Raw genomic sequence first — 14,211 nt, forward strand, 5'->3', positions numbered from 1 at the left:
AAAATACAAGCATTGAGCATGTACTTTATTCCCCTTCTGTAGCAGACAGATGGCAAAAACATCAGATGAGGACAAATTGTTTTCACAGCGGGGGGGGGGGGGGGCTTTACGAGTATTCAAATGTCGTTTCTCTTCTAGTATATCATCCAATAAACCACCAACTGCACTCGACACTTGTTCAAAACATCAAACACCCAAACGCATTAAAATGAGATCTCAGATACAACTTGTATCTCAGATTTAGCCTCAAGACAAAAGAGTCTATCAGAGAGCTCTCAGGACAAATCCCTGTGTATATTTACCACTGAGTGTGAGACAGGTAGGCAGATTAGAGGAGCACCCACCTCCTCCTGATCCTAACAACAAGAGTTCATTATAGATAAACCCAGGCTTTGGCTGTCTCCTGATAAACCTGAGCCAAATCCAACCCAGGTTTAGACTGTTGCTTTTGAGAAGAACATGATCTTGCGTAATAAAAGCAACACTTTGAGGATTGGTGGCATTGTACCAGAGCTGCCAGTCACAGAAAAGAGTCGGTTCATGAGAGCTGTTAATGACGAAGACAGGAGAGAGTATTTCAAAAGCAGGCTGTAGATGAATCCGGGGGGTCATTTACAGTTCAGTGAAATTATAGGAGGTTGGAGCTGAGGTTTCTTCCTTTTCTTTCCACGTTGAAGGCGTGGATATTGTATGTTGTCCAGATATTGGGCTATACAAATAAAATTGAACTGAATTGAATATAAATAGAGGTAAATGAGCAATGTTGATCAAGATTTTATTCAGTCTTTATTCATAAGACAACAAATGCTAATGTGTTACCATTTTTACTACACGGCCAGCAATTGAAATTATTACCATAAACAAACGTAAAAGTCAGAAACCAAGTCATATTTTTTTAATTTTCTTGTTAATCAGTATGCCATATCAACATTGAGATTAACATTAAAGTTAAATTATGACACCACATCAAAATTATACCTCCAACAGACCTGTAATGTTATTCCATCCATGTAGGCCTGTAGTGCTGCAACATTTAAAAAAATACATTTTGCACCCAAAATGAGAACATTGAAATTATATATGCGGTCACTATACAAGAAGGCTGCCATCCTTATGAAAACATTTACATCTGGGTTGAAAACATTAATCCTACCAACCATCCACCAATCTTGTTCATCAGCAATAAACTTAAAAATATCTGTGATGGATGCAACAAATACTAGCCGATCAGAGGCAGACTATGGTGGGTCTTCGTGGAACAAACTACAGTAAATAACAAACTTTAAGAGGTCATTTAGTTGGCTTGAAAGGGCACTTCAACACTTCCAAAAAACTCTCTTGCACACTTCTTGCTAGTGTGTAATTCCCTACCCCTGCCATAGACTATAACGTTACCAAATGTGTATGCAAGTGAGGTGGCACCACAGTGATGTCGGCTTGTTTACTTCAGGTTACAACCCGTATTTGTCTATAGGTTAAAACAAGTTGAATAATCTACAACTATGCTAGCGACTCTGTGATGCTGTAGCCTACGTAGACGCAGCTTTAAGCTAAATGCTAACATTGGCATGCTAACTACTCACAACGACAATGCTGATGTTTAGCAGGTGTAATGTTCACCATCTGAAATGTGTTTGTTAGCATGCTAATTAGCACTAAACACAAAGTGCTGCCGAGGCTGACGGGAAAGTCAGTTTGTTTTGCAGGTATTTAGTCATAAACCAAATGACTGGATACATTGAACTGTGACGATGGCAAAAGAAGTCAGGGTGTTATAAAAGTTATGACGATTCATCCCAAGTGGGACATGAAAACAAATTTCATGACATTCCATCCAATAGAGAGAGACATGTCAATCACTTTACAGAAGAATTAGTCCCTATGAAAACTGGTCACAGCGAGGCATGTGAGTTATTCAAAAGAGTCTTGAGGGGTGACCAAAATAAGATGGCACACTTAAAACCCAAACTATCTCCGTGGTTATATACCACTCGAGGAAAGTAAGATTTTGTTTATAATTTGGGTGACTTTACTTTTTGAGATTAAGACTGCCAGTGTTCCCGTCGTTGATCTCTCTCAGTCAGGGACTGACGGCCATGAGGGACATTAGACGAGCAGGAAGGGGACATAAAACTGTGGTGGGGAAATAATCGCTCACACCTCCTCTGGGAGAGCTCCTAGTCGGGGGACGGGAAGCGTCACGCTGGGTGTTGCGTTGCGTCGCTGGTTTACAACACTAACCTTTGCGCTTGCTGCAAGATCTCAGAATAGCCGATGGCACTCGTGCATGTTAATAATCTGTGGGAAACATAGGGAGGCAGTGGCTGCAAGTACTGCTATGCTGAGCATCAGTGTTTACGGACCAGCGGTAACCACCAAGTGTGTTGTGCACACTGCCCTTCAAAGCCAAATAGCAGCGACTGTTTTGTAGTGACACTGGAAACAGGAATAGATCAAAGTTCATCTTCTGCTCTGTCACCGTGCAAGCTGATACTATATACCGGTTAAGCGACTTTAATCATGCCTTTTGACCTTTCAAACACAGAAAGTCCTTTTCATGACCGGTGTTCTCTATATGTGCTTCATGTGCACTACATGTCTGTGTGTGGTCCGAGCGACACAGCAGGTGCTCAGATGAAAATCTAAATGAGAACAGAGTCAAGACGCTTAAAAGGATTACAGAGTTGTATTGTCTTTACACAAAATGTAACGTTTGTATTTAATCAGCAGACCTTAAGGAGAAGAAACGAGGGACTGTAGAGGTGACGTGGTGGCTCATATTACACAGACCTGCACTGTCGAGCAAGTGCAGGCAGGTACTGACGAGGGAAACACACACACACAGTGTACAGATGCACACACTTGATCTAGAGACATTTTGGGTTTGGTTGGAAGATATGAGATGGCAGCATGTCAGATAATGATACACACGCATTTATGGAAACATGAAGTCAACTACATGTAGCTACTGTTACATTGTTAAACTCTAAAGATTTGTGTATATATTTAACATAACATTTAAGTTTTTAAGGAGTTACATTGCTGGAGCCTTGAAAGCAGGAAGAAGCAATATTTTTAATATTTAAGTAGAATTTTTGCTGAACATTGAACCAAGATTATTTTTTACACAGTCCATTCTTAATAGAACAAAAGACCACAACGACTGAAAAGAAGAGAGTCTAACACATTCATTCATGTATTTCACATTAATTATTCATGCAATCAAAATGAGCTTTTTTCGAAATGGGAACACAACTTTTGTTCCTAATTGGACAAGCCGTCCCCAATTAACTGTTCTAAACTAGTCTGAAATTTGTCCTTGAGGACAGAAGGAACACACACACACACACACACACACACACACACACACACACACACACAAACACACCTCTTTACCCAGATGTATATATACATATATATTTATATATATGTGAACAAAATGATGTGTGTGTCTTTGTTTCAGAACTGAAACGATAAATCGATTAACTGATTAGTCGATCAACATAAAATTAATCAACAATTTCGATAACAAAATCATTGTTTATGTCATTTATCAAGCTTCTCAAATGTGACAATTTACTCTTAATTTCTGTTTTATATCATCATATTGACTTCCTTTGGTTAAAGACTGTTTAAAGCCGTCACCTTGAGAACATTTTTCAAGATTGATCGTTGTACATTGAAAATAAACAAGAGATGTTTTAATAACGACAATAGTCATTAGTTGCTGCCCTATTTGGTAGCCGGAAATCATACAATTACCTTCATTTTGAAAACACAGCCAACAAAAACAGATTCACACCTTGTGTGTGTGTGTTTGTGTGTGTGTTTGTGCAGGCATACTTATGCTTTTGTGTGTGTATGTGTGTGTGTGTTTGTGAGAGTGTGTGTCAGACTCACTACCCTCTCTCCACTCTCCCTTTATGGTGGGGAGATTAGGTAGTTAATCCTGTAGATTTCAGAGAAAAGCCACTCCTGATGCCACAATGGATTTCACTCAGTCCACCAGAGAGAGGACAGACCTGCTGCCGATACCAATCTCGACCTCTGACGAAAACAGGGCCCGCACACACACACACACACACACACACACATACACACACACACACACACACACACACACACACACACACACACACACACACACACGTCCGGAGCACTTCACCAAGGACAGAATATTATATTACATATGTATTAGATGCATGCTATAAATAACATCGCAACCATATTGAAATATTATGAAACACACTCTTTATGATAATGCTTACTACTGTATTTAATCCATGTACTACTTACTGTATTGTATGAAATAAATGTAACACTTACGACATGTCTGATATATCCAGTAAAACCAGTAATTCACACCTAAAAGTCTCTCAGGCTGTTTAAAAAAGTCCATTGTTGTATTGTTTCAGCTCTGCAGGACATTCTTCACTCCCCATGACAGCACAAGCAGTCCTGGATACTGATTTGCTTATTTATTAATTAAGTCATTACACAGGGGTGAACAGCCTTTCCCCCGTGTCTTATCCTCTAAGTAACTGATCACTTCCCATGGACCAACTGCCCATGACTGCAAATACAACTGTAAACAGTCCCCTTTGAGTGCTACTGTGAATCCCAGAAGACTCAAGTTGAAGGACATTGAATCCATATCTAGCAGTGCTGTTCTGCAGGGTCCTGATCTTCAACCTTTCCTGTTCCTGAGGGTCCTGATCTTTAACCTTTCCTGTTCCTGAGGGTCCTGATCTTTAACCTTTCCAGACGTGACAGGCACTTTAGAGTTTTCTTAGTGGTTAACAAAGTATCATGTTGTTATTTGTTAGAAAAGGCTTGATTAAGACTTTTCTACAGCCGCAAAAAAAGACAGTTAAAGATTAATTATTGTGGTTGGATGAGGTGTAGCATATAAACACTAACAACAGTCTGTCATTACTTCTTATTTCCCCAGTAAGGCATTGATTATCCTCTGAACTCTCTGAGCCTCATTTTTTATTTATTTATCTTTTTACAGCTGCTTGTTTCTCAGGGGTGTGTGTGCAGTCATTCCTCCAGCCTAAGCTGCACTCTCTCCCACTCATGCTCCCACTACTCACAGCACTCCCTTCCTTGTTCAACCACCCATCTGGGGACTGCCGCCATGTTCTTAAAGAGGCTGCATCAAGCAGCACGTTGAGAAACACTAAACCCGGATATAAAGTAATTCTGACATCAAAATAAAACATATACTTAAAATGTAACATTGAAATACACCTTAAACATGATGCCTTCTATCAAGTGTATTGACCATGTTGTAATAAATAACATTTTCAGAATATATATATTGTCTTTATGTTTTATGTTCATCAATAATAATGATTAAATAATACAATAATGTAACACTGACAGGGCGACCCTGCATGCTCAAACGTTTGAAAAAGTACATTTTGTTACCAATATTTCTGTACCGTTACTTATGTAATTAATACACTTTTTAATTAGGACTTTTACTTGTAATGGTGTCACAACCTGGCTTATGAGCCATGACAAACATGTGAGAGCCACATGTCAATGGTTTAACAAAAGTAACTTATTTAACATAAGCAATTGAATTAAAGGTATAGCCAAATATTGAAAAGGCTGGGAGTGTGAACAGCAGTATAAATCAGCAATGTAAGGTGTAGGCCTACATGAGGGAGGAGGTGGTGAGTGGTGTAAGATGCACACAAGGAACCAAAAGAAAACTGAGGTAACGCTGCAGACTGAGGCCTGCAGGACAGAAGATTATAAGAGTGAGGGTGAGCAGACCAGTTTATTTAAAGAGAGGTATAGGTATTTTCCTTTAAGCAAATGATCTGAATACTTCCTGGAGGCTGTCGGTCACATGCGAGCCAAGTATTTTGCACTTTGCTTGTTCTGTTGAGAAACAAAATGCTGATTTAAGATAAAGTGATCATCTGAAGAACCTAACCGCTGAATATTCTAAATATTTTACTTTTGAGGATGCAGAGTTGGATGGATGCAGCTCCCATTTTACCCAACCTTACACCTCTTTTATTTATGTGCCCCCACTTTTAGAACAGTGCTATGGAGTAAGAGTATCAATGATACAGAAATGTACATAGAATATCGACTTTTCTGGTATTCTTTACCATTATGGGATGCATATATACTGTACAAATATGTAGTTACAAGTACATGTAAGTATATGCCATTACTTGTACCGACACAATATATTTTTGCCTACTGCACCTGCTGCACATGTTCATATTGTCCATACTGTAAAGGTAATACATCTTAGCATATTCATTTCACACTGTTCATACTGTCCACACTGTATTTCTTAGGGTATTCATATATACCCACTACGTTTTATTCTATACAGGCCTATTCTATTTATCCTATACATAAGCTTACTCTGCTCTTTCCTGCTTTTTTGCACTTGTGGTCAGTAGGCATACTTGTACTATGTGCAGTGTTACCAAGGACCTTGTAATAAAGTAATAAAATCACCAAACAGCTTTAAAAAAAAGAAGAATGCGCATACTGCACAAGAAAGCTCAAAGCGGTTTTATTTTGTAATGAACAACCGGAAGTCCCACGTGTGTTTCCGCTGCTACACTGACGTTAGTTTTGAGAGGCCGGCTGACAGCTGAACGTAAAGGTACAGCGACGCAGTAACATTAGGCTCACAACAATCACAACTAACTCCCGGTTTAAAGAGAAGGACCGACAGATTTCGCCGCGTGACGCGTCTTTCGCACCGACCGGCGGACGTGTTTAAGTTTATCAGAGGAACCGGTAACCTTGCGGATATTTTTTTTGTTCCCTTTTCACCAAGAGAGAAAAAAGATCCGTGTCCGGATGTGCCAGCAGTGTTGGGCTTTTTTCTCGCATGGCGTAGGCACCTTCTTCTAAAGCCGGATATTCTTGATGTTTGGTGGGTCGGAGGAGGCCCTCGGGTCCACAGTGTGTCCCGCTCACATTAGCCAAACCTGCAAATGTCCCAATTTGTGTGGGAAATGATCAACGGGCGGATTGAGCAATAGAGAGGAAGTAAGCGTCGTAACACATCCCGACTAGAAAGTCACCGGGATTACGTGGTGTTTTTGTTTGCTGCTCGAAACCCAAACAACAACAACAACAACAACACCAACACCAACAACAACAACACCAACAACACCAACAACAACAACAACAACAACAACGACGTTTGTTTGAGCTCTTACAAGGGAGACGAAAAGAGGAGATATTTGCTTCCTTGTCTCGTGTGACTGTGTGTGTGTGTGTGTGTGTGTGTGTGAACCCCTCAGAGGAGAACCTTCACGATGACGGGCAGCAGCACCCCAGCGGACATGGTGAGAGGATTTCACACTTACCCATTTACATCCATTAATTTCCTCATGGGGGTTAAGAGTGTTCTTCTAGTTTTATTTATTTTATTTGAGAACATCGCTGTACACTATAGACCCAGTGTGACATTTTGTTTATGAACTACAAGGTCACATCGTAGTGCAACTTGGAAAGGAAACTGGCATTTTAACTTTATTCTTATCAAGTTTTCCTATAGTTCCAGGTAGCCATCGGCTCCCATTGATTTCTCTATAGTATTAAACTTTATACGCACACTACCGACACATCTTCATGTTCTGTAATCTATCACAGTGAACACCAAGTCACATGACTACAGACATTTAACCCCCGGATAGATGTGAAAGTTTCCACTGAATGGCATCAGGATGTTAACGGAAGTCTGACTAAATGAACGCAGACTTGATGTTCATTCGAGGTGAAGCGGTGACGTTATATAGTAATAAGTCGAATGAGGAGATTTATTGCCAGTTTTGATGACAAGTAGCCATTTATCAAGCAAGCATGAGCTGGTTCCAGCTTTTCAAACGTGAGGATTTCCTGTTTTCTCTGTTTTATGGAGCTGTGTATTGAACCCATTTGGTTTCAGACTGTTGGTCGGTAAAACAAACAATTTGAAGATGTCGACGGGAGCTTTGGGAAATTTGTGATAGGCTTCTGTCGGTATTTGAAAAATAATAATTTATGGACTAAATGAGTAACTGGGAAAAGTAATCGTATCAGTAATAAAAGATAAAGTTAGTCGCTGCCCTGATGCTCACTGCGATGGATTACAAAACAGTTTCAGTTGAGTAGAAGGCGAGGTGCTCTTCTGCAGGTCTGAAGTGCACAGTGACGGGTAATTTAATTGCCTACTACAACCCCATCATGTCCCACCTACTGATGTAGTGGTGCTTTTAAAGGAGGCTAAACTATGACCTTTCAGTCTGTGGTCACCATCGGGTGACTTTATCCCCTCACCCTCCCAAAGACACTATCCTTTTATGACTTTATTCTAGATTACTGACTGTGTTATTATGAACTCTCATCATAAAGATTTATGTCAGCACCTCATTGGGCGAGCTACTCCGCAAATTAAAAGCCGTGTGAAATGAGTTCAATTGGGCTCAGCCACTCTCAGACGTGACATTTCCCCCTCTTGTCTGTCATCTTCGCTGCTAGTATGGCTCTTAAGATTAATTCCGGGTCTATGTATAGAAAGGATAAACCACGTAATGTGGCCCTCCACGCAGAGATCAGCTAACCCAGCTCTGCCTGTACTCCTGCGTCCAAAGACTCTGATCCCCTGAACAGCAGGTCCATTATGTCGTTGGGATAATACCGTGTGGAAGTTAGAGGTGAGCCGGCCTCTACGTACATGTGGTCCGGTCGAAGCTAAAGCATCTAAGTATAGTGCATCGCAAAGACTTTCAGTGGACTGGATTCCCTGACCTCTTATGACTGGTAGCTAAATAACAAACGGTTTATAAAGTTGTTTGTTCCGTCACTATCTGTGTATGTGGGAGGCTTCGTATTCAGACCTTTAGTCGCAGTGTTATGGGTCAGTTTATAGTCCTTTATGGTGTTTTATCTTGTGTGTTATACGATAATCATTCAGAGAAGTTTGGTAGACGCCCTCCATCCGCCCTGCTGAACTGTCTTTGAGCAACACGCTGACTCCCTGCCAGCTGGTTTATAGCTCAGCCTTTTGCTCTGAGAATTTCCCTATTGGGGGGGGAAGTATCACGTTATTATCGCATCATTTCTCGCCAGTGTCGGGGCATAAAGTTCAACGGCAAAGTAATAATATTTCCAACTGCCGACTCTCAAGCATTGTTTTAATATGGTGTATTTATTCCTTCCGGCTCATGCTATTAACATGCCTGCAGCAGAAACACAAAAGGTCAAGTTCTGCACACGAGTAAGACGTTTCAGGATTACTGCCAGTGGAAAATCTTCAGAGTGTGGCTGTTCTTCTGTGGCTTAGCGCAATCTATACATCAAACTAGCTCCGTCCCCGAGGAAATTTGGGGGAAATATCAGCTGTGTGCATTTAAACTCGTGCTATGTGGTGGCAATCAGCAGCAGATGCACTCTTCGTTTTTTTCCCTCCATCAACTCTCGCTCCGTCTGGGGAATGAGCAAGTGTACACACCCACGCACACACACTTATAAAGGCTGTGTAGAGTGGGAGCGAGTAGTAGGAGGTGCCAAACATTGTGGGTGAATGAATCTGAGAGAAAGAATAGGAGAAGGAACAGTCATGCCTCTTGAGAATGGAGGAGGAGGAGGAGGGCTAATTGCCTCGCTCTGGGTCGACCTCAGAAGTGCTGACGGGGGCTCGAAATGGTTCCCATAGCAACAGCGAGACGCTTTGATCTGAAAGTCTGGAGCGTGAGGAGAGGGGTCGGTGTGTAACGACGAAGCTGAGACAAGAGAGTAGCACAGAAGCAGGAGGAGAATAAAAAAAGCACCTCGGTGCAGACAAGAGCCGCTGAATAAATACACTGAGAGGCCTACGCGGAGCAGAGAGTGGATTTCAAACATTAGCGCTTTCGATACATCCCAGCGCGGCAGACAACACGGGATGTAGACATACATACATACATACATACATACATACATACATACATATATATATATATATATATATATATATATATATATATATATATATATATATTAGAGAGAGAGGGAAGGAAGTACATGACGGCTCTACTTCATCGTGAGGGCTCATCAGTTGTAGCTGTTGCCTTTATTCATGTTTAGTAAGTTACTAATACTTGTTGTATTACATTAATAAGAAGAGCTTTTGGGTCAGAAAGGTCTTGTGTTGAGAATCCACGTAAACTTTTAGTCAATCAATTCATTACTTGCAACTATTTCAATGTAATATTGCCAAAAATTAAGTGGTTCCAAGCCTCTCTAATGTGGATAAACTGCTGGTCAGAAAAAAAAACAAGTCATTTGAAGATGTCTCCTTGAAATTTGGAAACTTACAACAAGTTTTCTAAGCTAGCTTCAGAAACAATAACTTGTCAGAAGAAAGCATCATTGTTCTCATAACTGACGTATAAAACATTAGTTAATAACTTAACCATTAATGACGCCAAAGCCCAAAGTGGTAACTAAATGACTCTGTGACTTCTTCTCCTGTTTGGAAGTGTTTACTTAAGTTGAACAGGCACACATCTGATACTGATACGATGTGAAGAAATAAATACCGTTAGCACACGTACACACTCGTGCACACTCTGTGGGTAGTATTTAAGAAACCCTGTCATTTGTGCAGTGGTGAGTACGCATTGATCAGGAGGTACGATAGAACGAATTAACCCTTTAGATGCCTTCAATATTTCAGTTCTCAGACCCTCATCATCCCTTCATTTAGTCGAGCAGCACCTGCACCACATGAGGCCGGTGGGGTCAACTATTAATGTTGGGCAATGCTGCTGGTGTCCTTTGACGGAAACAATAATAATAAAGTTAGTATAACTTAAGCTAGAAAAAATATCGTGACTTTATAGGTTGTTATTTAGGGCTGCGACTAATGATTATTTTTAAACCTAGATAATCATTTAGTCTATAAAATGTCAGAAAATAGTCAAAAATAATGACTAAAGCCCAAGGTGATGTCTTTTAAATGTCTTATTTTGACCGACAAATAGTACAAAACCCAAGATATTCTGTTCAGTATTGTAAAAGGTGAAAAGAAACCAGCAAGAATTGACATTAGAGAAGCTATGACCAGCGATATTTATTTGAATAAACTAAACATCTCCCTAGAATACTGTATTTTTGTGTTACTGTACCAGTATGCGGCTAAAAGCTAGTTACCTCTGCTACTCTGTGTGTGGCTAATTATAATTATGGTGCTTTAAAAGCAGTTTATAGTTCATTCCCACATTGTTAGAGTCCCCTTGGGGACACACACACACACACACACACAAAGGAGTCAAAGGTTGGGGTCGGAGGTCAGCGTTTTGCGTTTCAAAGAACAATGGCTGGGGTGTCCTTGCCGCTCCCTGTCCTTCTCCCCGACCCGAGCTTAGCTCAGCACTTAATGACATCGAGTAGCAAGAGACGGAGAGAGAGAGGTCAGCATGCGGGTCTTCAGCCTTGGGCGGGGGGGCTTTGATTGACACATTCAGCGGGAGAAAAAACGCTATTGAACCCTGACAGGTGGATGATGCATTGTCAGTGAATATTGTGCAGTCGATGCCATGTGTCGAGAGTCTGAGTCACAGATCGGGATTACATCACCCCGCTCGGGTGCAGGAGTTGATATATCGATTGTGACATTGTCACATGGAGACCTCGCAGCGCAGTGGAAAGTTCTGAAGATGCAGGAGTTGTGCTTGATTATTCATATTCACTTCAAGCATATCAGGAAACTGATGACTCAGAGTCGAAGTGCTGACAGATTGCGTAATGCAGCAGCTAAAATATCTAATACCCAGTCGTTAGAGGTATTACTGAACACTGAGTTGGTGAATAGTAACAGAGAAATGAATGGATGTTTAACATACATTGATTGGCTGTGAGGCTGTGCTTTGTCTCTGTAAGAAGGATTGCAAAGCATTTCATATTTGCGGGTGACAGTTGCTGGTATTATCAAGCATTAGCATGTTGTCGATTGTGTAGAATCAATTTAATTGTATTGATGCACGTCTGCCACACCAACAGGAAGTCCTGTGGACAACCTCTCATCCATTGGTCGCTTACGTAACTGTTTGTCTGTGTATTGTTCAGTGTGTCTGTGCATGTGCGTCAATGTGATGTCCTGTATGAGTAAGGACACCTGCTGTGTGTGTGTGTGTGTATATATATATTTCATTTATTTTCCTGTTTGTTCTCTTTGTGGACATGTACTCCTCCAGTTGACACATCTCTTCTGTTGAATAGAAGCTAATGGAAGTAAATTTGTCTGTTTTTTTAATTAAAAAAAACGTTATGAATCGATAATCGTTTCATAATTGCATCGTAGCCCTCTGAATCGGAACGGAACGGTGAGGTGCGTAGAGACTCCCACCCCTAGAGACACATTTCACCAGGCGAACTATAATAACCACCGAGATTACATCTTCAGGGTGAACCTCGCTATTAGATTTCACTCGCGAGGCTTGAAAGTGCGACCCAATCTCCTTCTGTTGTTGGTTTGTATTTCTGATCCGCCTGGCTAGAAGACTGAATAGTTCTGTGAGTGACTCAGAGGGTTTCTAAGAAAAGAAACCGGTGCGTGTTGGGATAAGAGCTTATCCTGCTGGACCCCCCCCCGCCCCCGCCCCTTCCTTTCAGCAGTCACTGTTGGCAGGTATGGCTCTGCTCAGGCTGAGGAATGTATTGAACTACTTCACTGTGGTTTGAGGCTCCAGAGGTCCCTGGTTCAAGAGAAAACCTCTGGTCTACACTATTGATTCCGGTCCTGATCTCTCGTGACAGTGAATGGGCACTTGTTGCATGCTGCATGTCCTCATGCAGTTGAACATTAATAATATCCCAGAAGCAGAGAAAGCCATGTAATGAGTACCAAATTCACAGCTCTAATAACTTAATTCCTGATCATTGGGTTCTTGCAGAAACAACCTCAGGACAGAAGTAGAAGTGAGGGCGCTCTTCAGATTTTGATGCCCAGTGTTACAGAGTCGGAGCATGACACAGACGAGTGGGTGCGAGTGCCGAAGTCCTAACTAGAGTCTGTGTGCCACTTCTGAAGTGTACGTGCGCGTGTTTTGTTTATGCGCGGGCACATTTGCATGGAGCGGAAAAAAAGAAACCAGCTGAAGCACAACCGCTTCTTCCTGTTTAGTGTGACGTGTTCGCTGCTGGCTTTGCCCGTGGAGTAACACCCACTACACCAACTAGAGCTTTAAAGGTCCTCGCTTTACGCACAATGGCGTCGTGGCACTGTCCCATTGGGTCCCTTGTATCAGACACCGAAAAGTGATGGAAATTCTCTGACTTTTGTTTGTTTCAAATTATATTCATTGATTATATTTTTGAAAATGCATCTCCAATATGATGCTGTTGAAAGCCTTGTCCACAATTAGGGATATCATTCTGGTGGACAAATCTCAGAAACCACACTGAAGACATCGTGTTAGCTATGGTCCTGACTCTCAAGTTAAACCAAATGAGCACAACAACAACTTCTTTTGTCAAAAGAAAAAAGGAGAAGATGAGCTACTGCTTCCTGATACTGAAGAAATGACAGTCATAGGAAGCTGTGTGCTGGCTGAATTGAGAAACGGAAAGGAGGAAGAGAAACTTGTGTTGAGGAAAGGGGTCGCAGAGTGTCATGCAGAGAGGAACATGGACGGCCGCACAAAAGCTCACTTCACTGAACTTTACTTGATGAAGTTCTGTCACTGAAAGCAACCGTGTGTTTAACCTTCTGCTCATTTGCGTTTCTCAAATCAACTGAGGCACTTGTGTGAAGCGAGACGTTTGCCACATCAGATCTTCTTTTTTTTTTTGCCATTCATCAATGTGAACTAACGGGACTCATTAATGGAGACAGGGAGTTCCTGGGTTATGTGTTCCTATTTTGGATAATGTGTTTCTAATGGGGGTCTTTCCATACGCTGTCATTTTCCTACATGTCATTTAAATAGATGTAAAACAAAAGCTCTCAAATGAAAACACTGCATTTCCCCGTCAATCTGAGTGCTGAGTAGAAGTAGAGTGCAAGTGTGCGAAGGAGAAATAAGCGATGGGGAGGGGTCGTGTTTGACTAGCTCACTAAAAGGAGCCTTTCAGCTGCACTGGAAACAATTTCCAGCCGAGGGGACATTTATATTAAAGCTTCGCCTCTGCCAAGCACAGACTGTGTGTGTGTGTGTGTGTGTGTGTGTGTGTGTGTGTGTGTGTGTGTGTGTGTGT

General features: G+C 41.4%; 1 protein-coding gene across 1 annotated transcript in view; it reads left to right on the forward strand.

Moving 5' to 3' along the window:
- The first annotated feature begins 6,622 nt into the window (after positions 1–6,622).
- The window catches only part of ubl3a (ubiquitin-like 3a), a 26,788-nt gene continuing 19,199 nt past the window's right edge, over positions 6,623–14,211 (forward strand). Inside the window, exon 1 of the mRNA XM_031872619.1 lies at positions 6,623–7,337. Coding sequence (XP_031728479.1) covers positions 7,308–7,337 — 30 coding nt within the window. The 5' untranslated portion in view covers positions 6,623–7,307. The remainder of the gene's footprint in view (positions 7,338–14,211) is intronic.

This window comes from Anarrhichthys ocellatus, unplaced genomic scaffold, assembly GCF_004355925.1.
Source record: "Anarrhichthys ocellatus isolate YVR2014 unplaced genomic scaffold, GSC_Weel_1.0 scaffold65, whole genome shotgun sequence".
Classification (NCBI taxonomy): domain Eukaryota; kingdom Metazoa; phylum Chordata; class Actinopteri; order Perciformes; family Anarhichadidae; genus Anarrhichthys; species Anarrhichthys ocellatus.